The sequence below is a fragment of the Ciona intestinalis genome, unplaced genomic scaffold (assembly GCF_000224145.3).
Source record: "Ciona intestinalis unplaced genomic scaffold, KH HT001066.1, whole genome shotgun sequence".
Classification (NCBI taxonomy): Eukaryota; Metazoa; Chordata; class Ascidiacea; order Phlebobranchia; family Cionidae; genus Ciona; species Ciona intestinalis.
The window spans coordinates 1-22,376 of record NW_004191387.1 but is presented as its reverse complement, the minus strand read 5'-3'; the positions used below and the strand labels follow the sequence as shown (position 1 = coordinate 22,376).

The 22,376-nt window shown below is 34.4% G+C and overlaps 4 protein-coding genes across 4 annotated transcripts; 2 read left to right on the top strand and 2 right to left on the bottom strand.

Annotated features, from left to right (window-relative positions):
* Positions 1 to 33: 33 nt before the first annotated feature.
* On the bottom strand, positions 34 to 9,152 carry zf(traf/ring)-3 (zinc finger protein). The gene is given in 13 exon segments (NM_001078511.1): positions 34 to 940; positions 1,164 to 1,341; positions 1,601 to 1,690; positions 2,049 to 2,165; positions 3,158 to 3,350; positions 3,601 to 3,688; positions 4,245 to 4,415; positions 5,231 to 5,308; positions 6,144 to 6,218; positions 7,281 to 7,442; positions 7,746 to 7,893; positions 8,404 to 8,536; positions 9,015 to 9,152. Coding segments are annotated over 13 exon segments (1,740 nt in total). The 5' UTR covers positions 9,106 to 9,152; the 3' UTR covers positions 34 to 724.
* A 678-nt stretch (positions 9,153 to 9,830) lies between these two features.
* On the top strand, positions 9,831 to 12,491 carry LOC100175802 (peroxiredoxin-like). Its single transcript, XM_002126722.4, has 5 exons — positions 9,831 to 10,027; positions 10,311 to 10,519; positions 11,000 to 11,239; positions 11,723 to 11,888; positions 12,278 to 12,491. The coding sequence occupies exons 1-5, from the start codon at positions 9,986 to 9,988 to the stop codon at positions 12,326 to 12,328; spliced, it is 708 nt and encodes a 235-aa protein (XP_002126758.1). The 5' UTR covers positions 9,831 to 9,985; the 3' UTR covers positions 12,329 to 12,491.
* On the bottom strand, positions 12,484 to 15,424 carry LOC100185991 (peroxisome biogenesis factor 10-like). The gene is made up of 3 exons (XM_002126580.4): positions 15,277 to 15,424; positions 14,025 to 14,179; positions 12,484 to 13,478 (listed from the first exon to the last, which is right to left on the bottom strand). Exons 1-3 carry the CDS (start codon positions 15,353 to 15,355, stop codon positions 12,861 to 12,863), a joined length of 852 nt encoding a protein of 283 aa, XP_002126616.1. The 5' UTR covers positions 15,356 to 15,424; the 3' UTR covers positions 12,484 to 12,860.
* Positions 15,425 to 15,824: 400 nt separating this feature from the next.
* On the top strand, positions 15,825 to 17,780 carry LOC100176601. The gene is made up of 4 exons (XM_002122541.3): positions 15,825 to 16,345; positions 16,403 to 16,660; positions 16,760 to 16,989; positions 17,479 to 17,780. Exons 1-4 carry the CDS (start codon positions 16,291 to 16,293, stop codon positions 17,692 to 17,694), a joined length of 759 nt encoding a protein of 252 aa, XP_002122577.1. The 5' UTR covers positions 15,825 to 16,290; the 3' UTR covers positions 17,695 to 17,780.
* Positions 17,781 to 22,376: the final 4,596 nt, after the last annotated feature.

The following is a 22,376-nucleotide window of genomic DNA, read 5'->3' as shown; positions in this document are numbered from 1 at the left end:
AGTATATATTTATCACAAAACAAAGCACAGAAATACAGTTGGTATTTTTAAATGGCAAGCCAGTTTACTGTGGTGATGGAAAACTGAGCCTAAATAGATTTTACAAACAAAGTACAATCGCATGATAACAACAAATAAAGCAACAATAGATGGCAACTTGTAATAAACTTAATGCACAAACAGATTGAAACATCATATTATTTATAGATTTATAACAACATGACTTCTGCCCACGGTTATACTTGCTGGTATATTACATTGTGTAACGGGAATGAAACTGCGTGGACATTAAACACTGGAGGAAAAAACAATAAACATAAATAAACACTATTGTAGACGCGTTACAATGATATAGTTATAGGTTGTTTAAAAATAGTTCAAAAATCTGGCCAGGAAAATGAGTAAAAGAAATATAACAGGTGAGACGCCATTAACGGTCCAATCAACAAAGGACAGTAATGGATGAAATGTTGATAACGTTCAGATCAACCAGATAATGGGTGAAATAATAATTGAACTAAAACTATAAAGCCCGGTCTACATTCAAGATGCACAGCATAAGTTCGAAAGTTTGTTAACAGTTTGTTTTATTAAGTTGTAAAGTTTTGGCAGACATACAAAAATACAGGAGGAGATAATGTATTTAAATGAAACTGACATAATTATAATTCTCTCAAATAAAAAATAAAATTCAGATAAAAATAAAATTTTGCAAGTTTTAGTTTTATTGAAGAGAAAGTTCATAAACGTGGACCTGAGCTTTTATAACAAGCGTGTCTGATTTAATAAATCCTTCAGTTTCGATTAAATTGAGTGGTAAGAAGTCTATGTAGCCGTATCCCTTCTGGTTGCGCTCAGTTATAGGACGCTGGAAAGCCATTAAGTTGGCTCGCGATTCCAACATTTCAGACACGTGCGCCCGCTGTGATGGCAACTCTTTCTGGAAAATGTATTTTGTTATTTAGAAACGCTGTAGTAATGCGTGTCTTTCTGGAAAAACGTTTTATTTAATTTAAAAAAACCAGTAACGAAGTAATAAGCGTTTGATTTGTAAAGTAAAGTAACACCTGTAAAATAACGACTGTTGTTGCCACGCCATGCAAGGATGAATAAGTTACATTCATTTAATCAATCTGTTTTGTTAAAATCAAAAACCTCATTACCTGGTTTATAACAGTGAGTGTGATTGAACCACAGAAAGGCCAAGGTAACACATCATCAAAATCTCCTTTCATGAGATGAACAAATAAGGAAAGATGGGTTCCTTGTGCGCTTTCCACCCCATCAAGGTTGGCACGGATACACATCCTATAACCTTGGGGACTTGTGTAGAAACCTGGGCTGGAGTGGTCGTGCGTTTAAGTTTAAATAAACAACAAAAAACAAATGTTTAAAACAACACATAAACTTTAAAAGATTTTTTGTTAATACCAAAAATAAATTGGTAATAATAATTAAAATATTTGGTGTGTTTTAGTTTAAAAACAAAATCTTTTAAAGCTAAAAAAAACAAACTTTGAACAGTTATTTTCCAATAAGCTTTATGCCAATGTTGTTTTCTTATAAAGCAGTTCCCAAATTAATTATAAAGTTCACATACCTGTGTAAGACCGGCATTTCACCGAGACACGCTGCTCTGCGTAATTGTGCGTAATCTTTAATTTTCCAATAATATAATCCATTGCAACATCTGTAATATATAATATACATACATATGCATATATATAAAAGCCTATAAAACATACATATATTATATATACATAGACCTATATATCTGTAATATATAATTGAGTACCACACTAAATGAAATGTTAATACCGGGTTCAAATTATGTATTTTTTATTCAAATATTCGCAAAACACTTCCGGGCTCTTAACTTTCTAGCCTAACTTTAAATATTGTATGTAATCATATATATACAACACATACACATATATACACATATATATACACACATATATATGCATATATATATATATACATACATATACAGTATATACATACAGTATATACATACAGTATATACTGTATACACTGCTCATTCATACCTCAACTCCTGGTTATCAATCCTTTGTTCCATCCCAGTCAGTCTGTTTTGAATATCTTTGATTTGTAATATTTGCGTTTCCATCTTCGCCATCAGTTCACGCACGTGGTGGTCAAGTCTGGCGATGAATTAGAAAGATAAAGGGTTGGGGTTGTGGTACTGTGGTTAGATTGCTAACCTAAGGATACTGGGTTTAAAGCTTGGTGCTGCTACTATTGTGGGCAGTCACCCAGCCAGAAAAAAATAAGGGGGGTGTTTTAATCAAAAAATTTTTCAAAAACATTTAAAAAAAAATTTTTTTAAATAACTTTTTTTGGGGGTTTAAAAGGCCCCCCCCCCCCCCCTGGCTGCACCACTGATTGTGGGCGTATGTGTCCTTGGGCAAGACACTTAACGGCAATTGCTTCAACCCAGTGATCACTAATGGGTTGTTCAAATTATTATACGGAAAACAATCACCCACAAAGTTACATACGTGGTAACTTGTAAGCGGGCACAAGGTGTATGAAACAGAACACCTGTGTTATAACGACTGTCATTAGAGATAATCCCGATAGACAACCACTTACATAAAGTAACCATCCATGACATATCTTGCTTAAACTTAATATTTGCCCCATTCCTTGACAGGAATACAGCTTAGTAGTTTCAGTTTACAAACTTATCAACAATAATCAAATAACGAGGACTTTATTGTAGTAAATGTGTGAGAAAATATGCAAATAAGATCAGGCATATAGAGATAGCGTGGAAGTAATTTAAAGGAAAGCTGGAAACTAAAGCTTTTGGAAAAAATATGGGAGCAGACTCAAACATAATCAGAAAGCAAATTAAATAAATCTAAATTCATACAAGCTAAAGCTGCCACAAAGCTTTCTTAAAGTAAAAGACGCAGCTTTTTCGAGCTTCCCTACTTAATCAATCTCTCGGAGTATTTCTGACTTGTTTGATTGCCAAGCACAGGTTTTATAATACAAGCTAAAATATGATTTGAAAAAGCGGTAATAGATCTAAGACGACAACAAAGTTATTAATAATTAAACTAATACAATACCAGTATACGCAATTACTTGTAGGTAACATTTTCTCGGACAAAACTTGTCCACCCACCTGACAATTTTCCCGTCCTGGTCTGTTTGTTTGTTCACCATCATCGTTAGATGGAGATGGTTGTTCAGTGGTTCCCCTGTGGCCCCCACTAGTGGAGATGAAGCACTGGACGACGATGCTGACGAAACCATTGCTTCTTCCCTTCGTTTGTTCTCAACTTTGATCCGGTCAATTTCATCAATTTCATCGTTTTCTAAATCAAGGTTTTTAAATTTAAATTTTTCGGTAAAAACTTTTTTTCCAAATTTGACCTTTTGTTCAAAATTTCAACTGTTTGTTTTAGATATATCTAGATATATAATTTAAAAAGTAAATTTTTATTTAAAAATGGACGTTCGGATGTTTTATTTTACATTTTTTATCCACAAATGGACTTTTTATGCTAAATTTAACATGAAATTGTTCAATATTTCCCAAATAATTGGTAACTTATTAATCCACACCTGAAGCAGCTTCATGATTGGGGGAATAAATGTTTCCATCGGAAATATTGACAGATTCAAATCTAAGGCGATCAGAAACAGTGGCGTCCTAGGTAGAAGAAAGTATAAATTATTTACGTAAATATTTATTAAATTAGTTCAACATTTTTGCAGCAATTTTTAAACATAAATTAATACCAAAACTTCACCGACCCAACTTCCGAAACTACATTTCACAAAACTTTTGTAAGCATTCAATAAAATGATTTTACTTTTACAATAACGGTCTAAAGGGTTTGAAATATTATTTTAGTTCATTAATTTAATTGCAGCAAAACATTTTTAAACAGAAATTTTCAAACTTTTAGTTCCAAAAGATTGCTAGAACCCAATTGTCAACAATAGATTGTCTAAATTGTCAGCCATACATTGAAGCAAAACAATTAAAAACAACAATCACCCACAAAGTTGCACACTTGGTAACTCGTAAACACAAGGTGTATGAAACCACCATGTATAAATAAACATCCAACAGTATAAAGTAAATATTAGCGGAGAACCTTATAACATAACATAATATAATAAATATTACTTCTAATAAAAACATAAAAACAGCATCTTTTAAAAAAGATACCACCAAATAATGCAATACATATAAATGTTACCGAAGATTCATTCTCCTTTGCTGTTGTTTTGTCGAGTTTTAATTTGGCAACTTTTAAGCTTTCTTGAAGCTCGTCGTTTTGTTTTTGTAAATTCATGATAAAACTTAGTAAATATTGGAGGTGAATTTGAGTTGTATTCTCCATATGCGTCTTGATGTCGTGACGGGGGTACTGCGAATATTTTCACCAATGTTTTAAACTGTGTTTTACAAAACATTCAAAAAAAATGTCCATAACCGGAAAGTTAGCACCCTGGCAAAATATAATTATAAATGACACAGTTTTTTTTTATTTATCTCTTCAAATATAGCGGGAAAATGAAATTATTAAAACAACGAACAGAGGAAATTAACAGTAAAAAAACAGTCGATAAAACACGCTTATGAAAAGCAGATTAAAATATTGAATAAAACTGCGACTTAAACCCAACACCCAGTTGAAACAGACAACTCTAAGTAGACAATATTAAGTTAAGCGGTTTTTGGTTACAATTCTTGTTTTAATTAATCTTATCTTTTTTCTATTATCCAGGAGATAAATAAAAAATATGTTTTGTAATTTTTGTAGGGGTTGGGGTGTTTTGAAGGTAAAGATAAGAAATTGTTAATTTTGAGTTCTTATCTTTGTTTGGCATATAACCAGTTAATTGTTATTGTACGATGTATTATGACTTTACTAGTTTTGTGTAAACAATCACAAATAATTAGCATAATATGACTGATAAGCTGCATATGCGTATACAGTTTCCAATGCTTATCTAAGTCTCTTATATTAATAACATAAGAGATATATTTCAAACATTATCTGGTTGATCTGCACGTTTTTAACATTTTACCCGTTACATTTGATTTTTGCTGTAATGTATAATATATATTTATATATATATATTTAAGATTGTACACTGTACATTACATATGCTTGAACAGTTGTCCATATATTATATACATACTAACACACAAACATATACATATATATATATTATATACCTGTTGATGGCATCCTACTTTATCAAACACACATTTAATTGGAGCTTGCGGGCATTCACTGCTCATGTGTTGTTTTAACTGTAACATATAACAATGTAAATAAACAGTTTATACATATATACATAATATATAGTACTGTGGGGTAAAGTGGGATAACGTTAGCACATGAATGCAATATTTGTTGATTATGTTTTTATTTAACAGTAAAACAACAAATGGGGAGTAACAGTTAAATGGGCATATATATTACTATAAATATAAAAAGTTAACACTTATTGAATAAAATGTGTTACATCCAATTAGCGTTATATATTTGATTTAAGAGGCATATGTGCTGTTGTAATTAAAAAAAAGTGTGTTCAAAAATTCTATTTAGGAATCGAAATACATATTTTGTATTGGTGAGGTCACGCCATGGAATTTAGGCCTAAGTTGGCTTATTACCTCTTTGTAGTACATATAGTTTAATCACAGACACAAAAGCCATTCAATGGACATTTCATTAACTTTCTACACTATATAATTGGTTGTCATATTACCGTTGACATATGTTATAACTCCTTTCCTGTTACTTAAACTTAATTGACCATTATAGTGACAATTATAAAGTGGAAATACCATAATTATCTATTCTACATTACATTAAACGCCATACAACAGGATGCATTAGTGAAACCTAAGCAACTTTGAACCTTGATTAATTAAATTAAACTTTAAATTTTAAAGTTGCTACTTTTTGTTTCTGGAAAAAAAAAGTCAAAATTTTATAAAAAAATTTTTTTTAGTAAATTTGCTTTTGAGTAACCTTTGCATTCGTAAATTAATGAAAACAAAATTCATCATGTAGAATCATAGAATCTAGCTAGCAAAATAAGAAAAAGTAACTTATTTAATTGTAGAAGTAGGAACTGACTTTATATCTTTTAACTTCATGATTGCAATGTTCGCATAGCACAGGTTCATATTGTTTACATTCTTCCTCGTGTTCCTATAGTGGAGAAGACTGACTTAAGTTGTGGTTATAGGTTAATGGTAGTGTTACAGCTTATTTATTCAAGTGTTTGATATTTCATAAAAAGACACAGGTTTAATAATATACATTAAATTTAAAGCTGCCACAAAGCTTCCCTAAAGTAAAAAAGGCAGCTTTTTGAGCTGTCCTACTTAGTCAAGTTTCAAAGTATTTCTGACGTGTTTGATATTCAAATTGTTAAACACAGGTTTTATAAATAACTATATATAAATTTTTCATTCCAGATTCAGCACATATGTCTACAATTAACATATCGAAACATTTAAAAAAAAAAATTTTATAAATTTGTGCTTTAATTGTGTGTTGAGTCAATATTAATTTCCTACAAAAACTGGGAGTGTTTCAACTCTTAAGTGATTTAAAGGCACGACGATTAAATATTAATGTCTAGCATTTAAATGCTCTTAGCATTTGGTTTGCAGGATTTGTATGCATTCAACGTTTGATTTTCTATGCTGTCTAGATTCTATTGTTAAATTAAAATACAGATAACGTTACACATATGGGGTGTTGTATAGCTGTAATTAATATGCAAATTATGCCTTGCTAACGCCTAATTCAACTCTGCCTGTTATCAATCATTTATCTACGCGTTGCAACTCAGAGTTATAACACGAGTGTCATGTTTCACACCATATGTATTTTGACACAACGTTCACAGTTTAAACTTTTACAGATATATTCTATATGGGTGAGGTCCTACAAAATGGATCCTGGGACATAGGCCAGGGTTGGCCTATTATCCCAACATTGTATATGCACATTCTATATGGGTGAGGTCCTACAGCCAGGCACGTCATAGGACCTCGGATTTAAACCAGAGTTGGCCCATTATCCCAACATTGTATATGCACATTCTATTCTATATGGGTAAGGTATGGGTGAGTGTGGCCCACCATGGGAGACAAGATTTAGGCCAGAGTTGGTCCATTACACTAACATAGTTGGCCTGTTATCTAGGTGCTACGACCCATTCAACAACTGCTGGTTAAAACAACAATAAAATCATTTTCTCACCTTTTCTGCAGAGAAAGCATATTCCTGTTGGCATGTTGGGCAAGTCACAGGTCTATTTGGACACTGGCTTGTCTCATGGTGCACCAAGTCTTGTTCTAACAACTCCAACCCACAGCCATTCTTGCATGGTGTTCTCCTATGTGGGCACTTTGCTATGTGGTTCTACACCAAAAAATACAAGTTAAATAAATGAACATTAAAGGGCTTAAAAATTATGGGAGGCTGGAAATTAAAGCTGCCACAAAGCTTCCATAGTAAAAGGGGCAGCCTTTTCGAGCTGTTCTTGTTAGTCCAGCCCACAAGATTATTTCTAACTTCTTGCACAACAGTAACCTCTCAAACAAACCCACAACAGGCACTTTTTGCAGTCAAAGCAGCTTTTCTTAATATTTAACTTTTAGGGTCAATTTTTCAGAGTAAATTAATTATTCCAACAAAAACAAAGTAACAACAAAACCAATGCACCTTAATATTGCGCAATTCCACAACCAAATCACATCCAATGTTGGGACATTTTGCTTTCAAGTCCAAAACCTCCCTGTGAGCTGAGCGATCTTGGAAAAGTTGGTTGGAAAACAATGTTATTTGGTCAACTGGGCAACTGGCTTTGCTTCTATAAAATAAAAACATTGTTAGAAATAGAAATGACTTTATTTTGTTTCTCCGGTTACGGTAACGAAGGTCAGAGTAATATACAACAGGCAAACAGCGTAAAAATGGGTAGTTTATCGGTAGAAGTATCGGTAAAGCCACAGTCGTTATAACACGCTTATGGATAAAACAGAAGTCAAAAACCTATTCAAAGGCGTGACCGTTACATAATACAATGTCATAAGATGGAAAGGACTACATGTTCATTAAATATATAAACTGACTCCATTTCCCTTTTAATGCAATGAATGTAGCTAATTTATCCTCATGTGGCCAAAAAACGACAGTAGTTATAACAAAACGACAGTAGTTATGTTCTGTTTCATACACCTTGTGCCAGCTTACAAGTTACCACTTATGTAACTTGTTGGTGATAAAACAATGAATAGAAATAGAAGAAGTAACAGTAAAGAGAAATATTAGACACACTAAAGGTTTAAAAAGTGTTGATATCAAAATAAATAGATTTTACCTGATACAGCGTAATATACACAGATGGCAAAATCTATGCCCACATTCTGTTTGAACAGGATCACGTAATGCCAACAAACAGATAGGGCACATATACTTGTTGTCCAAAGATGGGATGAATTCATAATCATATCCTGCATGTATTGAAAGTTTAATAATAGTTTTTAACTGGTGGATTAACCCCCTTGAGTTTTTATTAGGGAGCTAAGAATTAAATTCTGCTTATTAATGAATGAAAATTGGTTTATTCTCGCGTGGCGGGAAAACGATTGCTGAAGTTGTCAATAAGATTATAGACTTAAGTTCCTTTGTGAAACAAGTCTAACTTATTGGTTGTAATGTTTATATTTTGATTAACAAGCACAAAATTCCAGGGTTTGCCTTTCAAAATTACACATATCGGGTCTACATATATGTATATTTATAAATACATAAGTATTTGTTTTGTGGCAAATTATTATAACCACCAAAACTGTTAAGAAAGTATTTTAATACTCCGTAAAAAAGTTTGGCCCTTGATAATTTTTCATCCAAAAATTTTTAATGTATAATTAATTGTGGTAACATTTAAAAATCCACATTGGCTGTATTGTAATTTAAAGAATGTCTTACCAACTGTTTCATCGTTTATTCCATTCACAGCATCAACGGTGGTTGTAAGATTGTTGTCCATCGAGTTTTCCAAATGGGTTGTCTTCAACATTATTCAGTTTTACTTTAAATGTCAGTAACTATCAAGGGTTTATATTTTTATCATGCTTTTACTAAGTATTAACACTAATAGCTAAATGAACATTGGGTTTGAAGCAGTTAGATTGATTTAGTTAGGTCGTGTTTTACAGAAGTGATTATTAACCTTTTTACAGTGACCTAAATATTAAACATAAATTAAAAGCAAAGCTTAAGACTGCAGCCATTTAAAATCTCAAAACTGCTAGAGCTTTTCGTCTGTACCACACTCACTGCGCCCACTTGCCCGATGCGTTGCCGGAAATATTATGCGACGATTATTTAATAAGAAACCTTTGGCTCAATCTGCTACTATAATCAGGGGAATTCCCGAGGGTTATACTGGATTTTTACATTTCCCAAATAAGTTGCTCGACATTTTATCAAAGTAAACCAACAACGGGGCGAATCGGGTGACTTTGGTATAAGCTACCGTTTTAGATTTGTTTTTTTTTCTACCTGGTTTGGAGAATTGCCTAAAATGCGTCGTGTTACAAGTAATTGACTGAGTTGTATTTATTTTTACCGCTTTTTTTAAGTTAACCAACAACTATATATGTATGGGGAAACTGTACAAAAAAACTTTATTTATACAAATTGCTTCATATGAGCATGCGTTGGAAACCATAAATATTACATATGCTTATTATACGTGTGCAATTCTGGGTGTGCGCACTGCGCAACTTGTGTGTGCGCGTGGTGCAATGTTATGTGCTCAAGAGCGCAAGTGCGCAGTCATACATGCGCAGTAACAACACGAAACGAAGAAAATTCACTTTTCTATATTCTAACAAAATTTCTTTCTGTAATGTTTTGACTTCTGTTAATTAGAATATACAAATAGTTATTACATCATGTTTATTAATAGATTGGTACACGGGTTTCGACGGACACATGTAAGTGATTGAAAAGATGTAATTTAAGTTTTTTTTGAAAAACCTTTATAAAATCGTTTACTAACTTTACAACACCTTGGTATAATATACATCTGCCTAAACATTTTACTAAATTTATGGTGCTTGTAAAGAATCCCCCCCCCCACCTTATTTGCTAACCACCAACCCCTAACACTTTCCACCAGCCTATTCTGCTATGTACGGGAGGATTCTTCCTTAGTGCCAAATTTATATTTGTAATGTCCTTTTTGCCTGTTTTTTCTTAATTAACCATAAATTACAGACATTGCAGTCCAGTCTTAACCCATGGATCTCAAAATGGAATCCAAACTCAGCCAGTATTTCAACATCATGCAGATCCATGGTTGCCCAGGTAACACAGCCTGCTCCACCATTCAAAGGTATGTCAGTGGTAGAAGGAAAATTCAAGGAAATATCACTCGAAGATTACAAGGGGAAATATTTAGTTCTCTTCTTTTATCCTCTTGATTTGTGAGTAAACTTTCAGCCTGAATTGTCTCAACTTGTTGGCGCGTAATTGCAAATGGTTTATAAAACGCGCAAAACCTGTGTAATTGTTTACTACATATTGAAACAATTAAAACGAATTTTCATAGTAATTTTTCGTGTCAAACATTTTCCTATCCTCTTGGTAACGTTCAACTCTGAGTTAAAGTATATATATATGTTATTTTATAGTAATAGCATACTGGTGCCATTTATATGAAATAACACAACAGTGCCGCTGTACAGGTATTAGAATAAAAATACTTATTTTGTAACCAGAGGGTACGGGTTCGATGCCCGATGTTGCCAGCATTAGTCACTAATAGGCTGTGCAAGATGGCAGTTATCATAAAATAAGTAAAGTTATATGTTTGCACCAAAACTTGCCAATCTGTATGTGGCAAACATTATTGTAATAGTTTGTTTGTAGTTTTGACGATTAGATCTAACTCAAGCTTTTTCCAGCACTTTTGTTTGCCCCACTGAAATCATCTCATTCAGCGACAAAAGTCCAGAGTTTGAAAAACTTGACACAGTGGTTGTAGGAGCCTCAGTTGACTCTCACTTCAGCCATCTTGCGTGGATAAATACACCTAGAAAACAAGGGGGACTTGGAGAAATGAAAATACCCCTGCTTTCCGATCTCACTAAAAATATATCAAGAGATTATGGTGTGTTGCTGGAGAATGCTGGGATCGCATTGAGGTTTGTGTATTGTTTGTATGTGTGTGTATCGGCCATGGTTTTGGCATCGTGGCTTAGTGGTTAGGTGTTTGTGCTGTAACCAAAGGGTACCGGGTTCGATCCCAGACACTGATACTAAATAGGGTTAATTTATTTGGGCAAGACACTTGACGATAAATGCTCCAAACCAGTGGTCACTAATGGGTTGTAGGTGTTGGGATAATGAACCAACTCTGGTCTAATTCTCAGGTACCATAGCATGCTGCCCTGTAGAACCTTTTTTTGACCAAACCAACAAAAAGTTATTATCATTAATAAAAGTTAAAATTACTTAGTAAAGTGATTTTTCCTCTATATAAACTATACAAAACTCCTTTGATTTAACTTAATTTTAAAGTATTTTTATTTAGTTTTGTACAAAAAGGACTTTTCAAATTTACCACTTAAATTTGGGCTTTTTTAATTAAATTTAATTTTAAAAAAAATCCCATTCATTTCTTACAGAGGGTTGTTCATAATTGATCCATCCGGGACCATAAGGCACGCGAGTGTTAATGATTTGCCTGTTGGAAGGTCCGTTGATGAAGTTTTGAGGTTGGTTCAAGCTTTCCAGTTTGTTGACAAACATGGGGAGGTGTGCCCTGCTAGTTGGACACCAGGATCAAAAACTGTAAGTACGTAGGTGTATGGGAGTCGAGTGTATGAATTGTTGAATGAATGTAACTTATTTACCCTCGCATGGCGGGGCAACGACAGTTGTTATAACATGGATGTTCTGTTTCATACACCTCGTGCTCACTTACAAGTTACCACGTATGTAACTTATTTATCCTCGAATGGCGGGGCAACGACAGTTGTTATAACAGGGGTGTTCTGTTTCATTTAACAACTCTCTTAATTCTTTGAATTTGAAAGAATAAAAACATGCCCCGTCTCACCACAGCCCACTATATTAAAACATGTCCCATCTTACCCCTGTCTACTATATTGAAACATGTCCTATCGTACCCCAGAACACTGATTATTCCGCTACAACTTTTCATGTAATATTTCTTTCAGATCAAACCAAGTGTGGATGGTTCAAAGACATATTTTGAAGAGGCAAATTAAAACACACATACTGTCAACTATCATGTACAAATTGTATTTATTTTTTGGGTGCAAATCGCACGCATTTAATCTTTTGGTTGTATTCAATAAATATACTGTGTACTCTAATGTACACAATTTATTTATTTGGTTGTATCTAATAAATCAATTTAATACAACATAACTATTTAGTATTTATTATTCTTTTTAATCACAGTAGCGAAGACCAAATTCATTAAAACAATGAAGAGAAGGAAATTAGCAGCAAAATAACAGTTATTAAAACCTAGTTTAATTGCAAAACTTTGGCGACCCAATTTCCGAAACTACATTTCACACAACTTTTGTAAGCATGAAATAAAATGATTTTACTTTTACAATAACATTCAAAAGGTCTTGTGAATCACTGTAGTAGGCAGCCCAACCAAAATGTGAAAATATTTTTGAATGAAATTAATAGTAACAGTACTTTTATCAATTTATCATATTGGCGCACTTTTCCAGATTTCTGACTGAAAAATTAGTTTTCGACTGAAGTGTAGGCCCTACTACATTATACACTATTCTGAATCACAACTAAACCAGAAGCAGATATTTTCTCTCTACAGAAAGGGCATTTCGCTTCTGTTTGTAGCCAGCTATGAATACAATTCCAACAAAACTGATGGCCACAAATGGTCACTGTGCAGGCTTGGCAGTCATCAAGACAAAATGAGCACTGTGTGGTAATTAATGCTTTAGAATGAGTTGTATTAGAAGTTGCAGGAATTAGATTTAAATTCTGTTTCTTCTTATACCAGTTAAACATAAGCAGGCATACAGACATTAAGGTTTCCAACATAGACAATCTACCAAGGTTTGCAAAATTCTGGCCAGTTTGTGACTTATGATGGGAATAGCTAAGATATTTTATACCCAATAAATGTTTCGGGATAGAATAATAAATACCATTCATGTAAAATAAGCAGAAATGTAATCTGACAAGGAGTTTCAATAACTTTGTTATTTCAGGATTCGTGTCTTGTGTGATAATTTGTACTTTTTTATATTTGTTTAAATAATTGATGAATTGAAGCGATACTTTATTTAAAAGATATGGGGAAATTGAATACAGAGAAATTAAAGCAAGTCTTCTAAGTAAAGAGGGTGTATGTCTCTCTGTGTGATCAACCTGAAGAATAACGTTGTGTTATAATGAACAAGGTTTTAAACCTGTGTTTGATATTTTGGAATTTTAAACACGTCAGAAATACTCTTGCTTGACTAAGTAGGGCAGTTCAAAAAGCTGCCGTCTTTTTACTTTAGTGAAGCTTTGTGGCAGCTTTAATTTGGACGTTAACCCAAAGTTTGAAACTATACAGTGTATCAGTGAGAAGCAATGAACATTTTAGGACCAACATTTTACTGCCACCCAAATTTTACTGGTCATTTGGGGCAGTGTTTTCGTACATTACAGACTAAACCAAATCAATCAGGGTAGCTATATAGTATATATATTTTAATTGGCTGACTGAAATTTTGTTGGTGCGTTTTTACGCTTAGTTTGCTGACTAAAATCCCGTGCAAGAATCATTACTGAAGTTAGGAGTTAAAATCTGCCAACTTAGTTTCAGTAAAGCTACTAAATTAGGCGGATTTAGTTTATTTGGTAAAAATTACAGGTTAGAGCTAAAGGAATACCTCATGTCTTTCACAGCACAATAGTAATCAAAGTCACCTGGATCATGCCTGTATATTCTTCCCCTAATGTTTGTAAGTTACCACCAGTTGTTAAGAAGTAAAACAAAAACTCAGAAACATGATTGATGATTTCACTGCATACAGTTGACAATCTAGGACCCAATACATTATGTGCACTCTCATTCACAAGACCTGGAAAAATAATATGTAAATTATTACTTTATCCTCTCGTGGGCAAAAACAACAGTCGTTAAACACAGGTGTTCTGTTTCATACACCTCGTCCCCGCTTACGAGTTACCACCTTTGTAACTTATTTATCTTCGCATGGCGGGGCAATGACAGTCGTTATAACACGGGTGTTCTATTTCATACACCTCGTGTCCGCTTACGAGTTACCACGTATGTAACTTATTTATCCTCGCATGGCGGGGCAACGACAGTCGTTATAACATGGGTGTTCTGTTTCATACACCTCGTGCCCGCTTACGAGTTACCACATTTGTAACTTATTTATCCTCGCATGGCGGGGCAACAACAGTCGTTATAACACGGGTGTTCTGTTTGATACACCTCATGCCCGCTTACAAGTTACCACGTATGTAACTTATTTATCCTCGCATGGCGGGGCAACGACAGTCGTTATAACATGGGTGTTCTGTTTCATACACCTCATGCCAGCTTACAAGTTACCACGTTTGTAACTTATTTATCCTCGCATGGCGGGGCAACGACAGTCGTTATAACACGGGTGTTCTGTTTGATACACCTCATGCCAGCTTACAAGTTACCACGTATCTAACTTATTTATCCTCGCATGGCGGGGCAACGACAGTCGTTATAACACGGCTGTTCTGTTTCATACACCTCGTGCCAGCTTACAAGTTACCACGTATGTAACTTATTTATCCTCGCATGGCGGGGCAACGACAGTCGTTATAACACGGCTGTTCTGTTTGATACACCTCATGCCAGCTTACAAGTTACCACATATGTAACTTATTTATCCTCGCATGGCGGGGCAACGACAGTCGTTATAACACGGCTGTTCTGTTTGATACACCTCATGCCAGCTTACAAGTTACCACATATGTAACTTATTTATCCTCGCATGGCGGGCAACGACAGTCGTTATAACACGGCTGTTCTGTTTGATACACCTCGTGCCAGCTTACAAGTTACCACGTATGTAACTTGTTTATCCTCGCATGGCGGGCAACGACAGTCGTTATAACACGGCTGTTCTGTTTCATACACCTCGTGCCAGCTTACAAGTTACCACATACCTACCTTTCAACCAGTTAATATACTGTGTGTCTTTCCGAACGGACACGATTTGCGTAACAACATCTGGGGAACCTAACGCCATTAAATGCAGTCCAAAGTTTTACAACAAGTTTTTAGAAATACTTTTCGGCTGCAAAGATATTTTAGATTTGTACAGGTGTTAAAAAAACTTATATATTCGTTTTTTTGCGCTTAGTGCGACATTAAATAGTTTGGTGCTGGTGTTTGTTTCTTGTTTCAATTGAAACAACGTTAACAGAAAACTGATTTCGACAACGAAACTTTTAAAAGTCGTATAAGCTCTTCTCAAAACAGGGGTTTTACGTTAATTCGGGACAGTACCGAAATAACGGGGAGTAATAAAATGTATTTGAAAAGAAGATAGAACGCAGATCTATTAAATATTCAGAAAACTACGATGTCATTCAGAAAGTCAATGCTTATTCTGTATGTATGTAGCTTCTTACTCTATCCTCGCGTGGCCGGAAAACAACAGTCGTTAAACGCCAGTGTGGTCACTAATGGGTTGTCCAAATTATTAACCATACATAAAAAATATCCCCAAAAAATAATCACCCACAAAGTAACATATACAAGGTAACTCTTTGAAAATTGTATCTGCGCAATTTAATTAATACATTAGGGTTCGAAGGTATAGCCTGCCTGATTGATTCAGCACAGCAGTTAGAAAGTGGTACGTCATATTATCGGAAATTTCGAGGTATAAACTTTTACGTCAATCAAGTTCTGTAAAATAGACACACGCAATGGTACGTGTTAACACGGAACTATAGGTTTAAACAGTTTAAACTTTACTTTGTTTAGTATACTCAAGCGAACTGAGGTTCATATAAATCGAGTCTAATTAATAGTTTACAAACGAGATATATGTTGTGCCAATATCTAGCATCACCAGTCTGTTATTTAAATAGGCTTAATCGTTAAGTTGTTACAATTAACTATACTTTAACATAACGCAGATCACTGTAGGGGTTATTTCAATTACTATTGGTCATTATGAAGTGCATTTGGTTTGTGTTGCTTGTAGAGGTTATCAGCGTAGTTGATTCATGTAAGTTGTTTTCGTTTAAATTAGAAAAAAAAACTTTATAAATTAATTTAACAACAGATCGACCACTGACCAGCAGGGGAAGTATCGATCTGTATTTAACTTCCAAGTTAGAGATTCCCTACAGAATGTGCATGCCCAAAGCTCCTGATTACGTTCACGCAACAGCAAGACCGAGCAACCCATCTTTGCCCCACAAGTTCAACGTGACCATTCTTGAAATAAAGAAACTCAGCTTTATAGTTGAAATAGAGCGAGTTGACCAAGCTGCAGGGTGGGATAGGATGCTGATAACTGTGGATTGGTCCTTGTATATAGGTACTAATGTTAAACTATGGCATGTCACGAATGATAACAATCTCATTTAGCTTAATATCAATTTTTATATTATAAAAAATCAGAATTTCCTTTTTACAGGTAAAGGAATAGGTTATCAGAATCTGATCCTTTGGTTCCCTAATGCTGTAGATAGAAGAGGAATGAACCGTAACACAGCATCGAAGTACTGCACTGACATGGGCGGTCGATTGGTGGATATTGTGGATAAAGCGATGTACGACGTAGTTTATAACTACTGTCGACAAACCATCGTATTCGGATTACAGAGTGCGACTAACATTTGGCTCGGTTCAAGTTATAACACAACGGTAAGGCTGGATACACACATGTTTAACGTATTTATTTATGCATTACATTAATACACTTAGCGCCGCGTTCTTCACATATGCGTGTAAAACAAATATACTTTACCCTTTAAACGGAAATAAACAACCTAAATATGTGCCAGAAGTAGCGCTGCTTTGTATTTACGATGTTTTCCTCAACCAAGCAAAATGTTTTTTACGTAATAATAAGGATTCACATGTGGATTCATTGCATCATAATAGCCAAAGCTGCTGTCAGTGCACGCGACATAAATCTCGAAAACAGGTATATACCCAAAATGTGGAAGTTCTGTCATAACTATACAATTATCCATTTGTTCTTTATGGTTGTTTTTTTTTCATATTTTAACGAAACACATATTAAAGCGATTTACAAAATCATTTCGAAAAATTCACTTTCAATTTAATGTAAACTTTTAACAACCTAGAATTTAGTTTCCCAAGTTGAGAAGTTCTGTTATTTATCAACAGACTGATACAGTGACACAGAGCAACGGGAAACCTGGTTATCATGGAGATTGGACCCCTGGTGGTTATCCATTGAGAGGAAGTGGATGGGAGACGCACACCGGATTGGGCCTTCAGATCCAATCACCAAGATCAACCAGCACCACCCACGGAATGTTTAATTATCGCCCGACATCGTTTCATACCACTACACAATTATGTTCAACTAATCTAATGTAACTTAGTTAGCATAAGTTGGATGGTGAATGAATTAATATTTAAATGGGTGAATGTAACGTATATACAAGGGTCGAATTAGTAGCGTGCATTTTCTCTTTGTTCAAATTTGACCATTTTTCGCGAGTTTTAACCGCTCATACCAAAAACACATGTTTATACTTTACATTCGTTCAATGTGCGTTGCACTGTATAGCGTTAATAATAACATCTACGCTAACAATTAATTAAAAAGATAAATAAAAAATAATAATCTGGAGGATATATACGGTTAACAATAATCTTTCGCGTAAAAGCGCGAATTTTCTAGAAGGCAAACACACTTTTAATCCTAACATGTTATCGTGTTATTCAACAACCAGTAATGGGTAAACATGTTGCGCAATCAAAGCTTCATCGTTGATTATTTATTGCGAATATATTGATTGTGTCTTGCTTATTGTGGTTGTATATTCTACACCGCTTAATATTATAGTAGGGTGGGGAAGACGGGACACCTTCAGCACATAATTTCGTGTTTTAAACATTTAACAACGGTCTAAAAAAAGATTTCCCATCTTCCACACCCAACTTTACCTGTTTTACGTCGTATTTCCCTGCATAAAATTAACTCGTGTTGTAGACACAACCCACGTGACCATAGTCACGTGTATTCTCAAACTATATAATTAATGATATGTACTTTTATTAATTAACATTATATCGATAAAGTGCATTATAACACACTGTTGAAAAGTGGTGTCTCTAACCTAATTCGGTTTGCAAATTTGAAAAAAATGTTGTGTAAAATAATGTAAACGAATTTTTTTTAATAAAATTTTCAGGTTATATTGCTTAAAACAAGTAATGGTACTGATTTAAAATAACATATTTTACTTAGTCGGTTTGAAAAATATTTTTTTTACCAAGTCAACCCAGTGGTCACTAATGGGTTGTCCAAATTATCAGCCGCACCCAGTTACATTCATTAAACCCACTGGTCGTTATTTACCACTACACCAGGCTGGTCTGATATATCCAGCACAGTAGTTAGAAAATAGTAGGTCATATTATCGGAAATTTCGAGGTATAAACTTTACGCCTTCCAAGTTTCGAAAAACGCAAAAGGTGTGAAAAACAAATGTGATTCAACTAAATTGATTTTAACTGCTAGTTTAGTGCAGTAGTTAAGAAGTGGTAGCGAAAAATTCAATATTGTTTCAACGGACACAAATATATTCCTAAAATATATGAAAAAAGATCGGTTAAAAAAAGAAAATAAAAGTTTGTTAATTACAAAAAATAAATGGGACCATATTTATGTCTGTTAAGACCATATTTGGGTCGATTGGAACAATATTTAATTTTGCAATTAATAACTTATTTTAAGGTTTTGTTCAAAATTTGTCCATTTTTTGTTCACATCAAAACTCACATGTTTCATTTCATCCCACGCTATTAAAACATGCCAATTTTACCACATCCTAATATACATACAAATCAAGTCGTTTTCTCCCCACCTGCAAGCCACGTATACCTATATGGACACGAAAATGCGTCATGTTTCTCATGTTTGAAAGTTGTATCAAACGCTTTCTATGCAGCGCCATATTGCACCCGCTGTTCGTCAGGTTGCTTGTTGTGTGTTTTAAAATTCCCGACTATTAAATAAAACACTTTGTCGTATGGCCCATTCCATTTACATTTTTAAACGGTCATAGAACCCGCGCTTTTCCCTATTCCCGTTCACGGGTTTTTCCTGTCTATACACTCCTGTCTACGATGTTTTGTCTCGGACAATTTGTACCGGACACGGAACAAGTTTCGAGCATCAAACTCATAATTTTAAAACATTTTATTTTCCATGCTGTTTGTTTGGCAGCATAGCATATACGCGCAAACAACACACATACTATAAAATTTAGCAAAATGTACATTTGTTCCATATCTTAGTTTCACTATCGATATATATTTACTACAAGCACATTAATTGAATTATAAATGTTAATTAAAGCATAAAACGGGTGCATTATTGTTCATACAAATTAAACAGTGTTTTAACGTTGGTAGAATCCAAAATGTATAGTAGGGTGGGGGAAGATGGGACACCTTTAGCACATAATATCCAAATATTCCGATCGTGTTTTAAACAATTAACAACGGTCTATGGGAGTCGTGAGGATACGGTTTTATAATTATTTGAATGTTTTTTGTTTACTACTAAATGGTACGAGAAAATAGAATGAAAAAGTGTCCCATCTTCCCCCACCCTACTATATTTTGTCTTCGTAAAAGTTTATTTTACTGCTCCTCCTCTGATGATGAAGGTTGTCGGCTGCGAGAATTCTCCACCGGTTTTGCTGTTGGGTCTGGTTGGTAGTCGTTGGACGGCAGGAATTCTTCGGGGGATTTAGGTTGGCTTTGTGAGTTACCCTTACCGCGAACTGGCTTCCCGTTTATCCCAACTTGATGTCTCATGGTAGTAAGGCGGGGGTATATACGTTGCTGGGGCCTCGAATCCGCATTGCCGTTCAATGGAACTTTTCCCTCAATAGGAACAACGGTGTAGAAATCTTTAGCATTGGCGCTCCTAACAGGCACAGCACGATAGCTCCTCCCTCTTGCTCTGTAGTCCTCTTCCTCCTCGGACTCGCTGACTTCCGAAATCAAAGGTTGTTTCGGCACTTTTTGCTTGGTCTTGCCACGGCACACGCAATAGAACAGGAACACCAGCACAAAAAGGCCAACGACTGGTATCGCCATGTAGGCCCAACCATAGTCATTCAAATCTAGCATGTTAGAGTTCGGATTGACAGGCGTGCATCCCTCACGGACCTCTCCAGTGGTCAGCCAATACTTCCAGCAGTAAAATATAGGCGGCGGTGCATGTTCAATGTACTGATGCGATGGTTCTTGATGTGCCATGACCACAGTAATATATTAACCACAATAACAAGTGTGAACTTAATAAGAAATTGATGTTCCTAAAAACAAAGTAGTGTTAAAATAACATCCTTTGTTTAAAGTTAAACATATATACTTATTCTAGGATAAACAACACATTTCCAGTGTTACCGGTATAAATTTTGATTGACATAAACGTAAGGATAAGGAAATTATTTTTCTTGAAAAACAAAGTAGTGATAAAATAACGCTCCTATTAAAGATTTTAAATCACTACTAATTCAAAGTTAAACATCTGTTTAAAGTTCTACGTTTCTACCTGAACTCAATAGCATCAATAAACTTAACACGTATAAATTCTATTTGACCTGTTAAACGTACAAGTCGTATATGTGACTGTTGTACTTTTCCCTGTGTAAGCTATATGATGCTCATATGCCCACAATGTCCAACTAAAGTCAATATTGCCCCACCCTTAAAGTAAGCGATGAATAAGCGAACGAAACGTCTCTAATATGTAGTTTTTAACCCCCAACTTAAAACAGGAATATTATTTAAAAAAATAAAACTATTCTCTAAGTTTCTTAGTCAGTAAACGTATATGAACTTTTAAACGCTCTTACACTATAACAAGTTACTGTTATATAATCTACGTTCAACTCAGTTCCCTTTATTACATGCTGTTATACGTCACATCGCAAACAAGCTACTCAAACAAATCTGAAGTGGTCTAGTTAAACATTAGCGTTAACGTCTCATGTACTTCAAGCATTCAGTTCATCCCAACTGTACATAGCAACTTATAGATACACATGACCGTTCGTATCTTCAGTCACAATGTTAACGTTGAATGGTATTTGTCAAGATATAACTATAATATTTTTATTGGGCGTAGAAGATGAAATGTCACGTTTAACCCTTTAACTGCCAACGGCGACTGCAATGTTATATTTACGTCATGTGTGTTATATTTATGTCATGTGTGACATATTTATGTCATGCCTATGTCATATTTATGTCATGTGTGTCATATTTATGTCATGTGTGTCATATTTATGTCAGGTGTGTCATATTTATGTCATGCCTATGTCATATTTATGTCATGTGTGTCATATTAATGTCATGTCTATTCCATATTTATGTCATGTGTGTTATACTTATGTCAGGCCTATGTCATATTTATGTCATGCCTATGTCATATTTATGTCATGTGTGTCATATTTATGTCAGGCCTATGTCATATTTATGTCATGTGTGTTATATTTATGTCATGCCTATGTCATATTTATGTCATGCCTATGTCATATTTATGTCATGCCTATGTCATATTTATGTCGTGTGTATCATATTTATGTCATGCCTATGTCATATTTATGTCATGCCTATGTCATATTTATGTCATGTGTGTCATATTTATGTCATGTGTGTTATATTTATGTCATGCCTATGTCATACTTATGTCGTGTGTGTCGTATTTATGTCATGCCTATGTCATATTTATGTCATGCCTATGTCATATTTATGTCATGCCTATGTCATATTTATGTCATGTGTGTCATATTTATGTCATGTGTGTTATATTTATGTCATGCCTATGTCATACTTATGTCGTGTGTGTCGTATTTATGTCATGCCTATGTCATATTTATGTCATGTGTGTCATATTTATGTCGTGTGTGTCATATTTATGTCGTGTGTGTCATATTTATGTCATGTGTGTCATATTTATGTCATGTGTGTCATATTTATGTCATGTGTGTCATATTTATGTCATGTGTGTCATATTTATGTCATGTTGTCAT